The sequence below is a fragment of the Nerophis ophidion genome, linkage group LG17 (assembly GCF_033978795.1).
Source record: "Nerophis ophidion isolate RoL-2023_Sa linkage group LG17, RoL_Noph_v1.0, whole genome shotgun sequence".
NCBI lineage: Eukaryota > Metazoa > Chordata > Actinopteri > Syngnathiformes > Syngnathidae > Nerophis > Nerophis ophidion.
The window spans coordinates 20,058,524-20,067,826 of record NC_084627.1 but is presented as its reverse complement, the minus strand read 5'-3'; the positions used below and the strand labels follow the sequence as shown (position 1 = coordinate 20,067,826).

General features: G+C 41.4%; 1 protein-coding gene across 3 annotated transcripts in view; it reads right to left on the bottom strand.

Moving 5' to 3' along the window:
• Positions 1-461: 461 nt before the first annotated feature.
• ctif (CBP80/20-dependent translation initiation factor) overlaps positions 462-9,303 on the bottom strand; it is a 125,381-nt gene continuing 116,539 nt past the window's right edge. For 2 of the 3 annotated variants that reach the window (XM_061876484.1, XM_061876485.1), the window contains one exon: positions 462-9,152. In XM_061876484.1, the coding sequence (XP_061732468.1) occupies positions 8,931-9,152 (222 nt within the window). In that variant the 3' untranslated portion in view covers positions 462-8,930. The remainder of the gene's footprint in view (positions 9,153-9,303) is intronic. The other variant, XM_061876486.1, reaches the window with a different exon arrangement.

Genomic DNA, 9,303 nt, shown 5'->3' with positions numbered 1-9,303 from the left:
AGCAGCAGCGGTAGCCGTGCTCGGGAATCATTTTGGTGATTTAACCCCCAAATCCAACCCTTGATGCTGAGTACCAAGCAGGGAGGTAAAGGGTCCCATTTTTATAGTCTTTGGTACGACTCGGCCGGGGTTTGAACTCACGATTAGTTACCATCATTCTCTTTATGTATTGAGTCTGTTAACAAAGTTATATTAGCTTTGTGTATTGACGTCTTCGCCAAGTGGGTCTGCCAACGGACTGGGAGCCCCGTAGGGCACACGTGGAAGTACAACTCAGAAGTATTGTGTGCTTAATGTGCGACGATATAACGGCTGGCATGCAAATGAGGTTGGCATTGTTAGCGTAACGACCTACTGCGGTGCCGTGATTGTCACGCACTTTATTCACTAATGACCCAGAGAACAATGTGTGCGTCTTTCTATTGTTGCACAGCGCGGCGTAAAAACAAAACACAACACACTTTCCTTCCATCGGATCTTTTTTTTCCCCCTCTTCTTTTTATTTTTCACTTGCTCCCAGAAATTGTAGTAGTCTGGAACCTCCAACAGTGTTGTTTAATATTCATGACAATATGCAAAAAAATTGGCGCCGCGTCCCATTCATACGTCATGTAACCCCCGAGAAAAGGGGTCTAGGGGCAGGCAGGGTGGGGGGACTGGGAGGCTCCATTAGAGGGGCAGACAATGATGACGATGAGGGGGCCGATGGGCGTCCCCAGCCCTTCCTGCCCCCAATCTGGTACATGGTTTTTGCATAACAAAAAGTGACCCCGGTATGCGTATTATTGTCATTGACTAAAACACAGTAATACCACACTTACCCGCAAGCTAGGTATCACAACTGTTTCAGAAGTCTCGAAACATGTATAACATATATGAACTTAACTTAAATACCAAGCTAGAAATCAAAGTAAAATACAACCTCATCTCCCTTGTGTTTCTACCACACAATATTAGAATTCTTGATGCAAGACAAAGAGAAAATAACACTTTAAGACAAAAAATGTAGTGTAAACACACGCTAGGAGTGGAAGGTTACTTGACAAGTTAGCAACACGCTAATGCTAACGAGTTACGCTAAGGCCTACATGCTGGATACGTAGTTTGGCTCCTCTTCTGTTCAATTACTTGTAAGGCACTTAAAACACCGTTGGAAAAAAAAAAAAGTTCATTTGTTAGCTTAAATTAGCACAGACGTCTTAGTAGCGTTACACTCCTACGCGTGTGAAGCCGTGTCCCAACTCAGAGGCTGCATTTTAAAGCGACGTTAAAGAGCAACAATTCAAAGATTCCTTCAAATGTGGCCTTCTTTTCATGTTTTTTTTGTAGGACATATCGCTACTATCCTTCGCCGTCCTTGTCCTGATGAAAACAAATATTTAAATACAGCAGCACACAATAAAACGTGTTACACTTGCGCCTATAGTCACACAAAGTAAACATTATTCTTTTTAGATGACAACTTTTTCCATTTTAACTTGCCTTACATTGCGACTTCATTCCTATAGCATTAAAGTGACAATCGCATATTACAAATTCACTGCAAGATTAAGACTTTTTCTTCGTAAATTACCTTTTTATCTATGTCTTTACATAACATTACAGACTTCTTTCTGTAACATTACAACTTTAGCCACAGAAATCTGTGCTTTTTTCCCTCGTGTTATTGAATCATAACATTCCGAGACTTTTTCCCCCCTTGTCAAAACTAAGACCTTTAACCCCTTAAACGAATAATTATTTAGGCTAAGCCCCGTTTCAACCGGACTAAACCATCGTTTAAGGTTAAATTTTTTACACGGGTAAGTGCGCCGTGTGTTTCTTGAATCTCCGGCCCTTAGTGTTAGTTTCCTATTTTATCCTCCAGCAAGAACAGAAGGGATTTTGAAAATAAGATAAACGGGTCCAAAATGGACCCGGGCCAGATGAGCCAGGGTTTTTATGAGTCCGTTGCTGGTCTGCGGCGGATGTATGTGCGGTATGTGCGGGTCCCAAGCGACCCGCCTCCGTGGCGGATCCGTTCCTGAGGACAGGTGGACCCCGATGCAGGTCCACTTCGCGGGTCCGTTACTGAAAGAGCGATACCTCCGTGGCGGATCCGTTCCTGAGGACAGGTGGACCCCGATGCGGGTCCGTTTCGCGATTCCGTTACGGAAAGAGCGATACCTTTTGCTGTGTGGGTAGCTTTGTATGGACTCATTGATCGTTTACAAACTGAGTTTGGAGAGGAAGTAACGCCAGAAAGACCGCGCCCCACAAAGGAAGTGATGTCCGAAAGAACGCGCCACATAATAAAGTGGTTTTGTAACACGGAGCGAACCACTGGAAATATGAAGAAGAGTCATCCAGACATGCCCGTGTTTCTCCTTCCGTCTGTACAGACACTTGTGGAAATCACGCATGAATGAATACCTTAAGAGAAGAAAATGCGCGATTGCAGCTATTTGGGATACAACACTTCTCAGACGGCAAGAGAATCAGCTGATCAGCTGTAATTCGACTTAGCAAAAAACTTTGTCCATTTTTCGAAGGAGAGACAACGAGAATGCGAGCTCCCGTGGATGTGGTAAAAAAGGTAGCGTGTGCTTCGTATTATTTGGAAAACTACGGAAAGCAGCAAATACATTTGGACTGGCAAAGCAGACTATATCAGTTATTATCTGACATGTATGTCGCTGACCAAACGTTTAGGTCCAGAGTATATAAAGTCACCAAAAACGAATGGGCAATGAAAGTGAAGGCAAATGAGTGAGAAGTGTCCTGACTAGATATCTAAATCCCTAGTTTGATGGATGTAAAATGTTCTTTATCACATTGTTTACTTTTACGTGTCCAATAAAAATTTGATTATTTGATTAATTTATGATGTCTCAGGTGTGATTCACTACAATAGGGCCCCACAGCACAATGGATTCCAGGTAATTGAAATACCACAACACTGGTGTGGAGAGACGGAGCCGACGAGCCGACAGCAGGCTCGGACAAACGGTGGTCCTGTCCAAGATGGCGGCCAGGAGGCGGAGAATGCAGCGTAGCAGAGAGGCGGGGCACACCTGGAGCGACACTGCAGCCATCAGAGTCAGGTGCGTAGTTCACACACCTGCTCTCAATCCCTACATCTTCTTCTGCAGCATAAAAGGGGAGAAGGAGGAACAATTGGTGGAGAAGTAGGAGAGAAACCACCCGAGAAGGAAGACCACGAACGCGACGAGAAAGACCCAGAGCGAGATGAGCCCCCGCGGACGACGCAGCCACCGGCCACCGTAAGGTGCGCCGCGACGAGCAGGAAGAAACGGCGCGCTGGAAATTGGCGCGACCGACTGGCAAGAAACTATGTTTATTGAAAGATTAAACCAGAGTCAAACCTGCTACAATGCGTCCTGTATCGATTGTCACTGCAACCCACACAATGACGGCTGGAGACCTGTCACAACTGGATATTGTTCAGATTAGTTAAATTGAAGAACTTTCACTCAAAGCAACACCGGAGGTGACTATGACGTGCGCATTTTTATGTGCATGCGTACTAGGTCGCGTTGCGCCGGCGGACGGAGCAGCGAGGGGATCTTAAATGGTGGCATTGTTGTGTGATAAGGTTAGGTGTGATTTACCCTGGATAACCTTCTCAGGCTTAGTGTAAACAGGGTCTAATTCTTGTTCTCTTTTTTTCCTATAATATCCATATAGCTGTAACAGTTAAACTTTTTTCTCCCTTTATTGTTGTTGACAAAATATCACAATTTCAAACAGTTTCAAAACGTTTTTTGCGACGGCAAAATAAAATATTTACAGATAATAAAACATCTAATTTGAAATTTCCTTCAAATGCAGCCTACTTTTGATGCTTTTTACTGGATGCATCGCTACTATCAAACAGCCTCCTTAAATCCCAAGATAAGATAAAACATGTTTAAATATTGCAGCACAAACTTCTGTGAAAATATGAGAAATGAGTAACATGTAGCCACTGAATTGGGACACCGTTTGTGTGTGATTATTCATGAAAGCAACAGGCTAATTATTGATCAAAATGCACGGGATCATGTTTGTTACCCCTTCACATCTTGCGTGCAGACTCCCGACACTTCAATGATATTTAAATACTTGCAAATATACTCAACACAGATCACAGAGAGCCAATTCACAGATGCTGTGTGACCAATCACAGTGCACATTAGTTAGCTCTGTGTGTACATATAGATATAAAGAGATAGATATATATTTTTGGCTAGGTCGTCTTCAAATACACAGGTTAATAAATGACATTTCTTTCCTGAAACACTCCAAAAAAATGATCAACTAGTGTCAATATTGAACGCACACCAAGTATTCACGGCAAAAGGGCAGGTAAATGTCAGCTACCTTTGATTTGCCTGCGCCCCATTTTTTCCTATTTTCTTTTAGCTTACGAACAATTTCCTTTTACTGATTTGTTTTTTTGTTTGTTTAAAGCAAACTGCCTCACAACAGTGCAAACAACTCAAAACGTGCAATATGGTCTAGCACTAATAATAATAGATCTCATACATACATGTTGAAAATCATAAAAACAAGGCCTGACAAAGTAATGTATATTATATCAGGGCAACGCTGAAAACAAATTGTCATAGTTGAGAAAAGTCTGAATTTCGAGAATAAGGTCACAGTAAATATTTCATACGGGTGTAGCCTCTAATGCGATCATTATTGTTGGAAATTGAATGACTAATTTAATTATCCTAACATTGCTACAGCAATTTGTTCTCATGATATTACCATCTTTTCTTTTTTGTTGCAATATTTTAACTTAATTAGCTTATCTGTACAACTTCATTTCCATATCATTTGAGCTTCTGTAACAAAAACATGCAACTTTTCCTTGAAATATTACAACTGTATCATGCAATTACAATTTTAAATCCTAAAATGACGACTTTTCCTAAACATTCAGGCATTACAGGCATAATGTTACAACGTTAGCATTACGCCATTTTTCTCTGAAACGTTTGTAATTAAAGATTCCGACTTTTCCTTACTAATCTTTCATTTTTAGACAGCTAACGTTACAACTTAATTCTTGCAAACTTCTGACTATTTTTCTTTAATACAACCACTTTAATTGCACAAAATCTTACGACATTCCGAAAAAAATCTGACGTCACGTTTCCTTCTAACGTCACAAGTTGACTTTCAGAACATTACAATGATTACAGAATTTAACAGACTTTCTTTTCCTCTGAAACCATGTGACTTTATTTCCATCGTGACTTATTTCTGGAAAAATATTTCTTTTCCGCTTATAACTACAACTTAAATGTAAAATATTACAACTTCATTGTAAAATGTTTTGTCTTATATGACATCATTATTCACATAACGTTACAATATGTTATTATTTGTTATTAAAACTTAATTTGCACAACTTTGCGACTTTTCCTCCCTTGTAACAGTAGAGGTTTTGTTGTATGAAATGATTAAACTTTGTCGCAAATCATAGCCACCTTCAAATAACAATACGACTCTATTGTTATATTACAACTTTGTTAGTGCAACACTTTTCCACGTAATATTCAAAGCTTTATTATCCTAAAATCAAAACTTTTGTGTAAATCACGTCTTAATTCACATAATATTGCTTTCTTCTCATATTAAACTTTTTTTTCAGGACTTTATTTGCCCTTAATATTCACAGCATTTATTTAAACTATAAGTCACACTTAAAATCCTTAAGATTTCTAAAAAATTGACAGTGCGCCTTATAGCCCGGTTTGCCTAATGTATGGAATGACTCTTGTTGTGCTTACCGACCTTGATATTATTTTTTTTGGTACATGGTAATGTACCAAAAAATGGTATCATTTGCATCATTTGTAATGATGCAAATGATAAGTGTGACCAGTAGATGATAGTAGCACATAAGAGATACATGTAGACTGCAATATGACGCTAGTAAACAACACTAAAACTTTAAATGTTCCATTGAGAATATAGAACACTACACACGGCGCTTAAAAATCTGTCAACATGTTTTAGTACGACTTTGGTAAGCTATTAAGCTGCACCACTTGATGGATTGTTGGTGCATAACGGCTACTATTGTCAGACATACAAGTATTATTATGGTGTGGGTATAATGACCGCACAATGGTACACATTAGCAGACATTATCTGGCTTTTTGTTTTGCAATATTAAGCAAAACCAACTTTTCAAATTTTCTGGTACCTGCTGATCTGTATGTGGGAGCTGCATAAGTCCCGAAAATTTGCGCGTCCACCTTTGTAGTAAGTAAGCTTCTTTTTCTATAACTTCTTGTTATGAGGCGTTTATCCTCAACTGTTGACATTTCCAATATAAAGTAGTGTAAAGTTCTAACTTATATCTGTCAGTAGACTCTCTATGGAAGCGCTAAAAACTACCAGTGTAGTGGGTTTACATTAATCACCCACAGAAATTTAGTCACTTCCGGTTCCGACACTTCAGGTCGGACGGTTTTTAACGGGACACGTTTCCGGCGTTGTTGTTGCACTAGTGAGCCATGGATGAGGAGATGCTGCTCCGTTATTGAATGTCATTTAAACAGTTAGTTCCTGTTTCCTCTCGACTCTTTTTCGACTCCCGTCCTTGCACGCTATACCACTACAACAAAGATGTCGGGGAGAAGATGCTGTCAAAGGTGAGCCACGTAAATAAGACCACCCACAAAACGGCGCATGCTAAAGCGACTGTCAGAAAGCGACTTGAAGATGGTCTGTAAAACATCATCTACGCAACATTTTGACCAAAGAACCACCATTACATGTTATGTAGACCACAAGGAAGTGTTTTAAATTTAGAAAATAATCATAATATAATGCCTTTAATGCGTCTAATGATCTTGTGCGCCTTGTGTATGAAAATAGACCTGACTACACCCGCTCATTGCCAGTGCGCCTTATAATCCGGTGCGCCCTATGGTCCGGAAAATACAGTAAATGACGTCTTTAATTCACATGACTGTATTCTCAATATTGCCACTTTTCCGTGTTATATTACGATCTAATTTAAGTAACATTTCCACTTTTTCGTGTAATATGTAAAGTATAAAAAGTATGACTTTTTCGTAAATTACATCTTTACTCGCGTAACGTTACAACTTTGCTTTTGTAACATGACAACATATTTCTCATTGTAGTACATTAGTCCATAATAATACCAATCTTTTATCACACATTATTTGTGAACCATTACGCAGTGTTTCTGGTAAAAGTACATTTGTATATAATATCACAACCGTTTTATCGCAGTATTACATTATTCGCTTAACATTACGACTGTATTCGTAGTTCCTATAACACAACTATTTTCTGGTAATATTACAACTCTTTTCTTGTAATTGTACATTAGTCCACAATATTAAAAATATTTTATTGCAGTATTACATTATTCATGTACCATGCATTTTTTTGTAATATGTTAGTCTACAATATTACACATTTTTATAGCAGTCTTATCTTATTTTTATAAAATTGTGACTTTTTCTCTTATAATACATTAGTTCGTAATACTCTGAATATTTAACGGAGTATTAGATTATTAGCGCAACATTACGACTGCATTCTTTGTTTTCATAACACAACTACTGTCTTTAAAGAAAGACTGTAATAGTAGGTTAGACCATCCATCCATCCATTTCCTACCGCTTGTCCCTTGCAGGGTCGCGGGGGGTGCTGCAGCCTATCTCAGCTGCATTTGGGTGGAAGGCGGTGTACACCCTGGACAAGTCGCCACCTTATCGCAGGGCCAACACAGATAGACAGACCGATAGACGGACAACATTCTCACTCATATTCACACACTAGGGACCATTTAGTGTTGCCAATCAGCCTATCCCCAGGTGCATTTTATTATAAATCTTTTATCGAAGTATTACATTATGACTGTAATCTTTGTTCTCACGACACTACTACTTACTCGAAGATCACTTTATTCTGGTAAGATTAAAATTATTACGAAAGACAACTTTGCCTATTCATTTTATTTATGGTATATTATAATTTTCTTCCCGTAAGACTACGACGTTATTCTCGTCACTCTATGACTTTCCTCCCCGGAATTTGACAATTTTGTCTTTTCAGCGTGGCCCCCATAGTCCTTGGTAAGAATGAAATAGTCAAATACACTATATAAATACAAAAAAAAATTAAAGGGTGGTGTTACACTTGAGGGGAGATGCTCGGCTTGGGAAACAAAAACAAAAAGAATTAACAGCAGTGTGTGTTTTTTTAATTCTCTAATGCTTCCGACCCCCAATTTCCTCTTTTGCTATGGGGAGCAGAACGCCTGGATGTAGTGTGTGTGTGTGTGTGTGTGTGTGTGTGTCACAAGGGCTCAAGCCGCCATCTGCCACCCTACTCTAGCCAGCCTGATCCTTATCCTGAGCCCAGCCTGGCCCAGCAGGCCCGCTGTCTCATCCGCACAAAAAGGCTTCCTGCTAAAGGAGGGGGGGAGACAAAGGCAGGGGGAGGAGCCGTGTGGGAGTCCCGCGGCGAGACCTCGTGACCCAGGTCCATGTGGAAGGGAGGGCAGACGGCCCAGACATACAGACAGCATCGCGTCTGCTCCCTGCCTCCCCCTATTTTTTCTCTCTTTTATCAGCCACGAGGGCTGCAGGAGGCATGGAGGCGCGCAGAGTGGGGTCGGGTGGGGGGTTGGGGGGGGGGGGGACACAAATGAACACAATGAAGAGACCGACACGGACACCCTGACCCTCCTCCTCTATAAAATCTCTCTATTCCCAACAGACAGGCTGCTGCCATCTTCCCCCACCACCACCAGCCCTCGCTTTTATCACACCGCCCAAGTGGGCTACACTGCCCACTAGTGGCCAAGCATCATCACTCTCAGCCTCCTATATCTTCACCGACTGGGATTGCACAGTTCAAATTCATAAGTTTGGGTCTGTTTAGAAGCGCTAGGCCGTGGTGGTGAGCTTTTTGATGGTTCGGTCGTAGTACTGCGTGGTGAGCGCCTCGAGGGGGCTCCAGCGGTGCGCGTGCAGCTCCACCACCTCCATGAGGAGAGAGCGGGTCAGCGGCGACTCGGTCGGGCACAGCATCTTGTCCCGCACAGCCGCCAGGAGCTCCGTCATCATTTCAGGGAGCTGCTCCTCCAGGAGGCGCCCTGCGCTCTGCAGCTGTTGGACGGAGGGAATGGGAGGAGGGAGGAGACGGCGGGAGGAGGAAGTGTGAGACATCGTCTGGCACCTTGTTACCGTGGATACTGTCAGAACAGCGGAGGTTCACACCGCCTCTGGCCTCGCTCTCTGTTTTTAACCCCTCTGCTGT